This window comes from Fusarium fujikuroi, chromosome FFUJ_chr03, assembly GCF_900079805.1.
Source record: "Fusarium fujikuroi IMI 58289 draft genome, chromosome FFUJ_chr03".
In the NCBI taxonomy this organism is placed as follows: Eukaryota; Fungi; Ascomycota; class Sordariomycetes; order Hypocreales; family Nectriaceae; genus Fusarium; species Fusarium fujikuroi.
This window is the reverse complement of record NC_036624.1, coordinates 229,755-242,654: the sequence shown is the minus strand read 5'-3', so window position 1 is coordinate 242,654 and position 12,900 is coordinate 229,755. Positions and strand designations below refer to the sequence as shown.

General features: G+C 46.3%; 5 protein-coding genes; 2 read left to right on the top strand and 3 right to left on the bottom strand.

The window, feature by feature from the left end:
* Positions 1–19: 19 nt before the first annotated feature.
* Positions 20–1,389, top strand: FFUJ_02180 (related to methyltransferase; the record flags this gene model as incomplete). XM_023573880.1 has 9 exons in its annotated part: positions 20–64; positions 114–146; positions 195–285; positions 335–376; positions 421–575; positions 625–662; positions 706–822; positions 890–1,309; positions 1,356–1,389. The coding sequence occupies 9 exons, from the start codon at positions 20–22 to the stop codon at positions 1,387–1,389; spliced, it is 975 nt and encodes a 324-aa protein (XP_023427328.1).
* Positions 1,390–1,616: 227 nt separating this feature from the next.
* FFUJ_02179 (related to monocarboxylate transporter 2) lies at positions 1,617–2,978 on the bottom strand (the record flags this gene model as incomplete). XM_023573879.1 has 3 exons in its annotated part: positions 1,617–2,524; positions 2,586–2,678; positions 2,738–2,978. The coding sequence occupies 3 exons, from the start codon at positions 2,976–2,978 to the stop codon at positions 1,617–1,619; spliced, it is 1,242 nt and encodes a 413-aa protein (XP_023427327.1).
* A 686-nt stretch (positions 2,979–3,664) lies between these two features.
* Positions 3,665–6,136, bottom strand: FFUJ_02178 (related to amino acid permease; the record flags this gene model as incomplete). XM_023573878.1 is given in 10 exon segments in its annotated part: positions 3,665–3,829; positions 3,988–4,191; positions 4,208–4,237; positions 4,290–4,962; positions 5,030–5,090; positions 5,156–5,182; positions 5,236–5,326; positions 5,374–5,524; positions 5,576–5,851; positions 5,892–6,136. 10 exon segments carry the CDS (start codon positions 6,134–6,136, stop codon positions 3,665–3,667), a joined length of 1,923 nt encoding a protein of 640 aa, XP_023428848.1.
* Positions 6,137–7,290: 1,154 nt separating this feature from the next.
* Positions 7,291–7,655, top strand: FFUJ_02177 (uncharacterized protein; the record flags this gene model as incomplete). XM_023573877.1 has 4 exons in its annotated part: positions 7,291–7,413; positions 7,466–7,513; positions 7,566–7,576; positions 7,631–7,655. 4 exons carry the CDS (start codon positions 7,291–7,293, stop codon positions 7,653–7,655), a joined length of 207 nt encoding a protein of 68 aa, XP_023428762.1.
* Positions 7,656–9,497: 1,842 nt separating this feature from the next.
* FFUJ_02176 (uncharacterized protein) lies at positions 9,498–12,588 on the bottom strand (the record flags this gene model as incomplete). XM_023573876.1 has 3 exons in its annotated part: positions 9,498–9,941; positions 9,989–10,384; positions 10,456–12,588. 3 exons carry the CDS (start codon positions 12,586–12,588, stop codon positions 9,498–9,500), a joined length of 2,973 nt encoding a protein of 990 aa, XP_023427326.1.
* Positions 12,589–12,900: the final 312 nt, after the last annotated feature.

Sequence of the window (12,900 nt, the reverse complement as noted above, 5' to 3'; positions counted from 1 at the left end):
TCACGTCCTCAATATCAACATGTCGACAGTAGAAGCAGACCAAGTTCTTCATCCTGATGAACAGGTAAGATCATAGCTTCAATTTATAGAAGTCTAATATTGAAGCATAGTAGATCGCCGATGATGGAGACTCGTCAATCGGGACTGTGCGCTTGTCAATCATCATGTGAAGAGATTCGGCTGACGGGTAACAGGATGCCACTTCATCAACAACAAGCATCTCCAGCTCCATCTTGAACTATCGGCATGAGAACGGTAGAACATACCATCGTTACAAAGACGGAAGTGAGGAGCTTTGTCATCTCTAACTGCCGATTTTTAACAGCCTCGTTAGGATATCATCTCCCAAATGACCAGGTCGAAAATGAGCGTCTAGGTATGTCACTATCACTGTGTTCAAGTATGCTACTAACAGACTAGACCTTCAGCATAACCTTTTTCTCTTGACATTCGGAGATAAACTAGGTCTTGCTCCGCCGAATGGCCCCACTGCAGAGGTTAGACGTGTACTCGATTTGGGCACGGGAACTGGAATATGGGCAATTGACTATGCTGATGAGCACCCAGAAGTAGAGGTAGAAATCTCACCGTACAACTCTACCAGAGTCTCTACTAACTGCATAGGTCATTGGAGTCGATCTTTCGCCAATTCAGCCAGCTTTGTGAGTACCAATATGATTATAGAAGATCCGCTAACGTCTCTAGTGTTCCGCCAAACGCTCGCTTCATTATTGACGATATTGACGAAGATTGGGAATATGGTCAGCCATTTGACTATATCCATAGCAGAATGATGGTTTTTAGTATCAAGGACTGGGAGATGTACATCCGCAAAATATTCAAGCATGTCTTCAACCTCCACTCTTATTCAAAAGACTAACCTGTGCAGCAACCTCAAGCCCGGTGGCTATATCGAGATTCAGGAAACTGGTGGTACAATTCTTTCCGACGACGGAACTCTTACTCCAGATCATGCCCTCTCAAAGTGGTGTATCCTGCTCGAAGAGGCTTTTACTAAGCTTGGGAGTGCATCTATTGAGTTCGACACGATCAAAGCTATTATGCAAGAAGTTGGCTTTATAGATGTCTTCGATAAAAGATTCAAGTGGCCTACCAATTCGTGGCCTCGAGATAAGAAGTATAAAGAGTTAGGAACGTGGAATAATTATAATTCTGGGAACGCTTTGGAGTCTCTAACCATGGCGTCATTTTCAAGGGCTCACGGGTGGTCAAGGGAAGAGATTATTACATTCCTTATTGATGCGAGGAAGGATCTGAATAATCCGAGTATTCATGCCTATAATCCAATGTGAGTATTTCTAATGGGAACAATATCAGGCACTGACTATTGGCAGATATTCAATCTATGGAAAGAAGCCTGATGCTTAAGACGGAGAAGGGATGGCCGCTATTTATAGTTTATCTTCCCACTTACGCCTACAAATATCAAACAAGCTAGTGAACTGTCTGTGCTAATACTATCGTGCTCTTGATTTATGATGTTGCAGTCTTTGAATTCGGGGATTCTAAGCCAAAACTTCTGTTGTTAGGTTACCCCACGGTTTCCTTATCCCATCCCAACCTCGGCATGTTTAACGGCTTGCTGTCACCTAAGACTAAAATTTAGACAAGAGCCTCCAATCCTGACTGGCTCCCTTGGCACAGATAAAAAGAAGAGCCGAGACTGCATATGCTGTACCACAGAAGGGAACCAAGGCGGTGTAGTGGCTGCCGTCACTCGTACCTAAGATCAGTCCCGAGATGGGAACTCCAGCCAATGTAGCGAAGCTCACCACGCCATAGGCTGTTCCATACCTTGTGGCATATTCCTCTGTTTTGCAGAGCTGAGCCACACATACTGGCGTCAAGCTGAAAGCGGTTCCGCTGAAAAAGCCATAGGTTACAGCGAAGGAAATGACAACAGCAGCGTTAGACTCTGCTTGAAGCCATAAGCAAAAGATTGATAAGGTGGAGAGAGTTGCGCATATGATCATAACGTTGAACCGACCGACCCTGTCGGCAACAATCCCAGGTAGACAACGTCCCAAGGTAGATGCCGAGTTGAGAATGGCCAAGATGTTGGGAGAGAGATGATTGAGTCCATGTGAAGAAGTGTATGTGGTGATGTATGCTGGAGGCACCAAAACAGCCCAGTCCAGAATGAATATCGCCATCATCGTCAGTATGAACCTCGTGTCTTTAAAACCCTTCCAGTCAAGAACAAGCCGCGAGGTCGGATTTGCCGGCAGCCGTGTCTTGAGCAAGGGCAGACTGGCTAGGAAACACAGCAAGGTGACAAGCGCAAAGCATCTTATTGTCCAGGGAAACCCGATTCGAAGTGACAGATGCGAGAAGGCAAGGGGATAGCATAGACCTCCGATGCCACCGGCAGTTGTTGCAAGACCAGTCGCCAGTCCTCGGTTTTGCATGAACCAATGTCCAAGGGTGGCGATACTGGTAGTCCATATGATTGAAGAAGAGAGACCTCCAAGACACCCAAATGCAAGCATAAACTGGTAATATTCTTCCCACCAGTGACGTTAGTTTCGAACTCTACTCATCTTCTCGCATAAGGGCTCTCTTACCTGTACAGAAGCTCGTACATACTAGCGAAACGACCAAGCCGCAGGCTCCAGTAGGGAACAAGTATTTAGGTCCATACCTATCAAATATTGGACCTATGGGACTGTGAGATACCTTGTTGTGTGGATTAAATGCTGGATATAGATGAGCTTACCCGCCTGAATACCCCCAAAGAAGAAAAGAAAGGCGAAAGCGCTAAATATCCACGCGATTTGAGGCTCTGAGTATTCGTCGAGCTGGTTGACGAGTAGCCATGCTTGGAAAATACCTGTCGAGTTGAGGAGACCTGAGGCTGGAAACAAAGCCAACCACGCACCTAAAACGACGCTATACGCCTGGAACCCGCGGTCGGGGTAGGACTCAAAAATAATCGGATTTGCGGAGGAAGAAGACATTTTAGAACCGATGTGATCAATGAGGGGTCCAAGATTGTGAGAGGTAATAATGGTTTAGACACATGTGCTTGTCAACGGAAAGGCGTAATGTGGGTTGGTTGTAGATCATTGCTGAGATAAAGAAATGTGTTTAAGGACTCAACCTGACGCCCATTGCCCTGTTATACAGTTTTAAAAATTATTTAAAAAGATAGATTATAATCACCTGGTTAGGAGATAGAATAAGTCTGTGTGACATTTCCCACCCAAACTGGTATTCAAGATATATACATATATGCATTAGATAGAGCCACGTTTACGTTCTTATCCAAGGGCGAACTAACCAGGCGGCCAAGATAAGCCTAGTGTGAATCTATAGTTGCTGTTGGATTTTATGAGCTTATGCAGTAGCTGCCTGGTTCTCAGCGGCCTTGGCCTTGCGGGGTTCTTAACAGATATACCACTACATTTATTACGTATTAAAACAGCTATCGCTCTGATAAGAAAACTGTTAGAAAGTAAGTCTTCAGGTTATTCATAAGGATAAAATCACTCGCAAGCACTAGCTCTAATAGACTTTGACAAAAATATAAGGGTGTTTTAGCGATGGAAAGATGAAGATATTTCAAGCGGAGTAGTTAAAAGAAGTATTCAGGTGCTGATTCAAGTTAAATACATTTCAGGCCAACAGTCGAGTCTAATCACCCTTAAGCGCCGGTATTGGAACCATTAGGGATTACAAGTGAACCGTCTCTCAAAGTCTTAAGATGGTCGAAAGCTTCAACGACTTGTCCCTTCGTGAGTTTTGTAATCCAGGGTAGCTTCCCGTTCAAAAGCTTAAGGCAAAGCCAAACAAAAAGAAACGCGAAGATCTGTGAGAGAATATTAGCATCAAGGCAATAAGTAGTAAAGGATCTTCATTACACCTTACAGGAATAAAGGCCATCAGAAATGGGACAAGGTGGAATCCATTCCAGAGGAAGGCACTGTTAAAGAGTATTAAAATGAGGATGCATCCGATAAAAGCTACCCAAGCCAGAATCGGCTGCCCATAGCTACGATAGGGATAGATGTTGTTGCGGACCGGATGGAGAGATTTAGTCTGCAAAAGCACCTTGTAGGTATCAAGACTATAAAATATAACGCAATTAGCACGTCCATCTGATATATGAATAGAGGTTCTGGACTGACTAGTCATGGTAGCGGATATATGCCCAACATTGACACATCCAGACTATAATTATACTCACAGATCCCGACTGTGTTAAGATACCGACAGCCTGAAAAGTATTAGTATTAAAGGGCACACTTTCAGTTATTGGAGACGCTCACCCATCCGAATGGGGACCCTGTATCGAATCCTCCTGGTATTTCAAGGAAGGGTACCCAACAGAAGAAAATCGAAACCCATACTGCCAGCAGTGGTACCCCGTTGGTATATGTCTCACTGAACTGACTAAGGAATTTTAGCAGCCCTCTCGAAGCGCGTATGTTTGATGTGACCCCAAATAGGACCCTCGATGCAACATAGAGATTGGTGTTTGCGCATGTCAAAGCCGTGAAAAGTATGAATGCATTGAAGACGTGTTCCAGGTAGTCGATATCAGAGTGTATCGCAATGAGGGTGAAAGGGGAAGAGATGGACTTGATAGAATCGTTGTTACTTGTTCCAGTAGCCGTGCTGGTGGAATCAATAGTGCTGGTTGCGGTACTGGTGCCGTTCTCAACCCAGCTCAGTCTAGGAAGGGCAGGGTCGCTTCGACTCAGCCCAATTGCGACAAGCGCTCCGCCGAGTACGTATGCAATACCAATAATAATCGGAACAACGGCAGCCATACTCCTAATGGTGGTGGTGATGGTGGCGTTTTCGTGGCCACCCCAACCTTGCGCTCCAGTGTTTCTTCTACGGACATCCTTGGGCGCTTTTTTCCAACGGGCTTCTACAATAGAAGCCGCAATAATCTCTACACCGGTGAAGGCGAAGGTGGCGATCGGGAAAGCCATTCTAGTGATCGTTAATGCACTGCAACTGGCCATACGAGAGACTGCTGCGACTCATCTCCCATACTTACATGAACGCCGGCGCAAAACTTGTTGCTGCAGCCTCATCATATACAGTGGGTTGTTCCCATTCTATACAACAAGTTTGTCAATGAGGGGCTTGAGATGTGTCAATATCAATTGTGGCGATAACTTACCTGCCTTCAATTTATCCGTCATTTTAGCTGCAGATCCCAATTAGTGAATCATTTTTCTCAGATACATAATCCATACGTACTTTTGCAGTCAATAACAACAAGGATAATAATGACAACGATCAACATGATCAATTTAATGGTTCCAGTGACGGCCTCAATCAATCCGTATATCTAGAACAAGATTAGCCACTAGATTGTCAAGTCGTTATTTCACGTACCCCAATTTCCAAACTGTTAACTCCACCCAAAATGAAAGGCAACAGACAGTAGCAGGTAACATGGCCAGCAACAGCCATGTCGGGTAACCAGTAACCAATGGTGCTAGCACAAATGGAAACCAGAGCTGCAAATCCGATGGAGTATGTGAACCTGGAGAGTGTTTAGAGGCGCTGTGGCACTGCTGGTTGCCTCGAGACGTACCAGTAGGCAATTGCCACCACATTGCCTAACTCAGGGTCCACAAACTTGGCGACAAATAAAGGCAGGGCCCCTGGCACAGGCCATAGACATAACAGCTCAGTGATGCACGACATTACCCACCAGGCCAAAACACAAAGCACAAGAAAAGGAATGATGACTGCAATAGGCCCAGCAAGCTCGAGAATCTGGCCGCTTCGAACGTACAGCCCTGCCCCGAGCGTTCCGTTAATTGTTATCATCTGCGGGATATGAGCATGTGAGATCCTTGACAGGCAACTGGTGACCTACATAGAGTTGAAAGGGTGTTAGTTTATACCTGACCTGCCTCCTAGGGTCAGGCTCGTCTTCGGAAGTATCAACAGCGGTTTGGTGAGGTGGACGGTTGATAGTTTCATTCCTGCTTTCCATGGTGTCCGGCAACGCGTCGGTCATCCCTTGACCGGTGGTTGCGTTGCCGTTGAGGTTTGTTCCATGAGAAGTGGCAAAGGGAACACCAAGTCCCGAGGCGCCATCGGGTGACATGGAGTTTTCTCCCTGTTGTCCTGTTTCGACGTTCGCCATCTCTCCAGCCTGAGTATCTTAATAGACAAAAATAGAAGGGTCAGAAGTAGGGCCGTACAAACATAAAAGAATTTGTTTCAGTTAATTAATAAACTAGAAATTATAACCAATAAGTTCTAAAGTAGTATTCATGATAATTTGAGGCTCTGTAAACATTAATAGGGTGCGGCGGGCTTGCCTGGCGTTATAGGATCTCAGCCGCAACTATGAATAGCAATGATCGGCCAAAAACATGCGAAATTTTCTTTTGTATCCACAGGAATATGCGGCTGAAGATTCAATAGTCTAGTGAGTGAAACAGCCACGAGGTAGGGTGCCGATGTAGGCATCGCTTGCCAGGTACTCAAAATACCACCCACAAAGACACACGTCAGGCAGCACGCAAAGCAGCCACTGTTCAGCATCATCTTATTTTTAGAGCATCACTTAAGTTCCCGTGATTTATCGTCTCCTCCAAGCCGTGCTTCATAGGGTTTCGGTGTATAAATGGTTCGTTTGTGGTGTTCAAGCCCAAAAGTCCTTCATTTGTCTGCCTATGGAAGCCGACGGTCATCACCTGCCGTAACCTTGTCGATGCAGTTCGTATCTACTGTGCAACTATCTTGGTATGCATGTTGCTGGTGTTTGCGAGTGACCGCAGCCTAATACGATTTTCAAAGGCCCTGACCAGCTCAATAAATGCAAGCCTTGTTTCTCCCAGTCGGTCCATCGCTAACCAGTTCCAAGCCACAAACCCCACAACCGCTCAGCATGCTTTTCAACATAATTTGGACAACATGACTGGCTCAAATGTCCTTCACCGCTTGACCTTGGCCCGCTCACACTCCAGCCGTGTTTCACAAATCACAACAAGGAGTACAGAATTGGGGTTTCGGACAACACACGCGGGTCCAGGCGTTTAGGGTCGGGCGTCATGCAATGCTCCAGGTCGAACATTGCCCGGGCGACCAGCCACGGAGTTGATAGCAAGGGGGTTGTCAAGGCAGAAGGTAAGCCAGGTGATGTGTTTGGGGGCTGCGGAACACTGTCACAGTGTCTTTAAAGAGGACAAGCGATGAAGATGACTGCCTGCGTAGTACCTCCTTTCCATGCGATATAATATACCCTAACTAGCCTGGCACAAGAATATCAACAATCCCAAGATTAGAATCACTATGGCCTCAGCGCAGCGAACCATGATCAGGCAGACACTCGTCGGGAGCTATTTCAACAAGGAAAGACTGCAAAGGTGTCTGGAGCGTACATTTCAAGATCGAGACGGGCAATTCGGACTGGAGGTATGCGCTACCCTCTTCGACAGCCTGCTCTGCAGACTAACCAGGACCCAAGATGAGAGATGGAAAATGGTCGTTCTTGGTGCCTAGGATGGTGACCGAGGTACGTCTAAACGCAGCTTTTATATCAGATAGCACTAATCACTTCATGGCAGGATGAGATAAAGTAAGTTTTGCGCGGGACATGTCTTTAGGCCGTGGAATTTGCTGACATACTGAGGTTTGCTCGTCTCTCTGGCACTTGAGTGGATGAGGCTCTCAAATGTTCACACGATCATCTGTAGGTTTTCTGTAGTCCATTGAGGCACTGCCGTCTTGTCAATTATTCATGATCGGGCTGCGAGGATAAGCGCTATCGCAGCCTAAACGGGAAGGGCGCACATGATCGATAGATTGGAAAATACAATGCACTCTGTTGTTTAAAGCTCAGCGTCTCCCCACGACTCCTTTTCTTGTTTAATTCGTATCAAGGGGATCTACTACGGGGAACTACAAACGTAGAGACCTTATGACTGCCGCTCGCTGCTTTGTCGATGGGGTCACCCAGCCCATCGAGCTCATTACGACCGGTACACGAGTACCGGGGCACAGTGCCGAGGCACGGTTGCACCAGGTCTCGACCATGGAACAGCTGAAAGCTCACCTTGACCACCAGAACCATCCCCACTGTTTCATGTGTGTACTGCCATCGCTTCGACTAATTAGTTTATCAAATCTAACAGGGTGATCCCCCAGATCAATATGTCAACGTCACTCATGGGGTCCATTGCACATTACAGAGCCAATGTTCAATTTTCTTGTTACCAAGTTCGGTCTCGGTAACGCAGTACGGGATCTATCTTCTTGCTTTTATGACAAATATTCCAATATAGAGTCCACAGTTTGTACGCCCTTTACGGTCTCCCGGACGGGGCCAGTCACGGGTGAGTGGGGCTCTGCTTATGTCGCTATACTGTATCATCGTCTAAAAGATCTCAGAGGTAGCATACTCAATCCGTTACCCGGATTTTAAACCAGTTTCGGGCCAATGGTCGATTCGCCAAACCGGCATCTATCAAAAATTCAACACGGAGACATGCCAGAGCCTCATAATTATTTTCAACCCACATCCTGATTCCAAATTCCATCGGCATGTAAGGGACGGTATACTGCGGCACCCAAATGATACCCAAAAGCACCGCTTCTGGATACATGAACAATTATTTCACACATACTTACCACAATGGAGGCTCTATAACGCCTATTTGGAAAGAACTTTGATACCAATTGTAGGTAAATTGCCTTCTGCCTGCTAGGAAAGATCTAATCACGATAAAGGCCGATAACACAGTCACCTCCTTCATCGAGGAACTGTCAGAGACCGACTATCACCACTTGTCTGATCTTGCCTTCCTAGAAAGTCGTTTAGTTGACACACCAATCTTGTTATCAGCTCTAGAAGCTGTACTGGAGGGTCTAGCTTCACTTTGTCAAGACCGTCGCTACAACATAGGAACTCGGGTAAAGGGTACAGCACGAGCTTCTCAGTCCCAGTTCGAGCAGTTCTGCCGTGACTGCGCGGCTTACAGTCGAGTATCAAACTCCCTACAGCAGCGTTCACAGAAGATCACGCAGCTTCTGGCCAATATTCTATCATTCCGGGAGCAATTTAATACCAAAGAGCAGAATAACACAATGCTTCGCTTAAATAAATCTGCCGTCTTCATTACTACTCTTACGTTACTATATCTACCTCCTTCATTTGTTGCTGTAAGCTACCTCAATCATAATCCATTACAAAATTCTAACAGACCTCAGACATTTTTCGGGATGAATTTCTTCTCTTTAGATGAAGATACAAACCAAATAGTCGTGACCCCTATGATATGGATCTTTATCTTGTGCTCTGTGATCCTGACAGTTGGTACATTTATACTTTATCACTTCCTACTTGATGCAACCTTCTTCAAAAAATTCGCACCAAGGTTTAAAAATGTAAAGAGATTCATGACGTTGAGAAATGTGATCACAACTTCTGGAACTGAGCTTAGTCTGGTGTGACGCAACGAAACATAACGCCGAGTCGTGCACTTCTTGAGTTTGGAGGACTATCTTAGATCTATTCTATATACGCAGGATTTATTTTCTGGCCTGACAGCTATAACCAGAACAGCCGTTCTATTCTCTTTGTGAAGGACTCTCAAGTCTAGCTCGCTAGTGTCTTTTGAGAGACCATCTAGCTTTGTCACCCGTGTTACTTCCGGATCGACATCCGTTCTTCCAAGTTCGATTGCCAGCAGTACGATATCGCGTCTACCGGTAGACGAGCCCAGAGCAAATATCTTTCTTGTCGTCTGACACGTAGCGATCTTTAGTAGAAGATACTCATCTCCTCCCTGATGACGATCGGCTGTCAAGCCGATACGTGTTTCTTCAGATTTGAGATGCCAGATTCGTGCCGAATGTGTAACCATGATTGCTTCTGACCCGTGACTGTTCTTGTGAAAGCAGTCCATATTGTTAAACAGCCTTGATTTGGAATTGTTAAGAGGCTAAAAAGGCGTTAAACTCTAACTATGTAGCTCAAAGTGTCACATACCTGCAGCACCAAACGGCGTTCAGCATACTCATTTAATTTAAGGTCGTACAGGATTATTGTCAATATGCGGGGGTTGTCGTCGTCCTGAAGTACAATATAACAGATATCGTGGGTCTGGAGAGTAATACTGATGATGCTTGTAGCACTCCAGTCAAGCGAGAAGGTCTTCTTTCCCTTCAATTGAGGCCATTCCATGCTATCACCATGACTCGATTCTCGTTCAGTCCACCCAATCTCAGCCCTCCAGAGGAAGCTGTTTCCATCATTGTCGCTTAGGAGGCAGATTAAGGTTTCTCGATCGCGACAGACTGATAGAAAATGAACGTGCTTGTACGGTAGCCTCACTTTGTCGAACTTGACTAAACTGGTTTCTCCTGTGGTCGAGAACACATAACACTACATAGAATCAGTAAACCGCCGTTTGAGGCTTACAGTCCAATTATGCCAATGTCTCATTTCTTGCTCACCTGGCTTGCTTGGTGGGTATTGCTTATGGCAACCAGATGATTATGTGTCAGTTTTACTGTCTTCCAAGACTCGCCGGCATCATTGGGTTTTAGTCTGTCAAGTGGTGTCAAGATTGATGGGAGGTTCGATTCCCTCGACGTATCTGTTGAACCTCGCTTCAGCCTGTCAATCGGCAGACTCTTCAGCCAGTCTGTCGGTGTCCGTTGCGCCACTGCATCACTTGGGGTCGCGTCGTGGTAGAAATAGAGAATGACTTTTACATTCCAGTAAGCAAAAGACTTGCCATTCAGCGAGATCGCGCATCCGTCGAACTCCACTGTCTTGTCCGTAGCCAGTAGCCCTTGAGCGACATTCGCATGCCTGTTAGAGGTGAGCTTAAGACCAAGGCCGCAGTGATTGAGAACCCACAATTCAGAACTATTCCGGTCCGATACCATTGGGTCCGGCCCAGGGACCGGCCCATCTATCTCACCGGAATATATCCTCAACGTTTTCCGCAGCTGATCAAGTATATCCGCAGCACTGCAGCGCGCCTTCTTCTTAGTTTTAAGTACCTTGTTCTCCAAGGATCTCAGCATGTATGATACGGCTGCTGCTTCTTGCCCCGCGTTGCGTGTACGAGCCTTCGCGATTAGCGACGCATGCTTCGATGAGACTTCTTTGTTTATGTCGACCGAGGATAACAAGAAGAGGACATTAGACTGCCAAAATGTGGCAACATCCATCTTGCTTTGTTTCAGCCGAGCTTGACTGTATTCTTCCACCCCTCGTCTTCCATCTTCCATGTATGCGAACAACACGCTGATGATACACCCCAAAGACCATACATCGCTCTTGTCGTCCATCTCGCGCCTTTTGCTGTCGGCCTCCGGGGCCATGAATTCACCTAGCCCCCCAACATTATGGGTAGCGCTAGCCCCATTCTCTTCGTACTTATTTGTTTCGAAAAGATCATATAGATCTGTCTTTTGGCTCTTCTCCAGGCTCTTGATCTTTGAAATACCGAAGTCACTGATCTTCCAAATCATTTTTTCATGTTTTGAATCGGGGTTCTCCGAAGGATCTAGAACCCTTTCACCATCATTCGAAGTGCTGGTCCGTCGAGGACCTGGATCTTTAAAAAGAAGAACATTGGCAGGCTTCAGATCTAGGTGATAGCCGATATATTTTTGTCCCTCATCATCTTTCATTCCATTGTGGAGAAAGTCGAGCCCATCTGTCAGGCCAATGGCGGAGCTGATGAGGCTTGCCTTGAAAGCTATATCCATTTCTCGATCTTCCTCCATATAGCTTTTGAGGTCCATTTCTGCCAAGGGCATTAGGAGAAAGAACTCGGGAGACGGTGTTTCTTTGACAATAGCAGCCAGATGTGTAAGAATATTGCTGTGCGTCGAATTGCTGCGAAGGATCTTTTCGATATTCCGTAGCTCCTTCAGAAAACTTTGCCCTGGTTTAGCTGCATGGCGAAAGGACTTCCGAGCAACCAGCTCTGACTTTTGATTGAATGCGCCAAACTCTCCGTCGGTGGTGTAATGACCTGGGGGAATGCACACTTCACTCACAACACCGAATGCTCCTTCACCAAGCGACTCTCCTTTCTGTTCAATCCAGGGCAAAGATCGTGTGCCGTCTGCCTTGATTGTGGCTATGCCAGGACGCCCAACCACCATCACGCAAAAAAAGTGCTGCGCATGATAGAACATCTTCGCGTCATTGTAATTATGCGTGTCCACGTTGTTTCCCAAGAAGAGGGTTTCAAGATATTCTAGCTTTTTTGGCAGGTAGTGTGGCAGCTCAGCCCGTGAGGTTTGTTCTTTTGCATCGGGCCCCAACACCAACCTCTCCAAAAAGGCCTTTGCCGCGCCGAGTGAGCATCTTGCGAAAAGTAGAACGGCTAGGAACTCATAGAGCATCTTGGCTTCGATCGCTTCAATAAGAGCTTCTACATTCTCGGGCACTGGGACAGCCTCTGCTTTGAGACTGTCGTAAAGCTTGCCTAATGTATTTCTTGATAATATTTCCTTGATCGTTTCGATTGGCGCGAATAACGTCTCCGGGTGTCCCTGGTTCTCGAATCGGCCATAAAACTCGTTTACAATTGTTTTGCACAACTGATCGTATGATAATGCCATAATGCGAAGGATAAGGCGGGTCAGACTGTCAGCCGCAATGTGTGTTGCGTGGACATACTGCGTAACAGTGGGGATATCTGACAAGGAGTGATCTTCGGGCCAGCACCGATCGCCCTTTATCTACCAACCTCCACTTATGAGACCACCATGCGGCTCAAGACAAGGGGTGTCTCATTCATATCGCGGCTAATGCATCTAGTTTGAAGTCCAGAGCACGACGGTACAATCGTTTCTAATGTCACCCTATCATGTTTATCTATTCTGCAGAACCATAAAACCTCAAGATCAAACCTCCTCAAGCGTGCCGCCCGG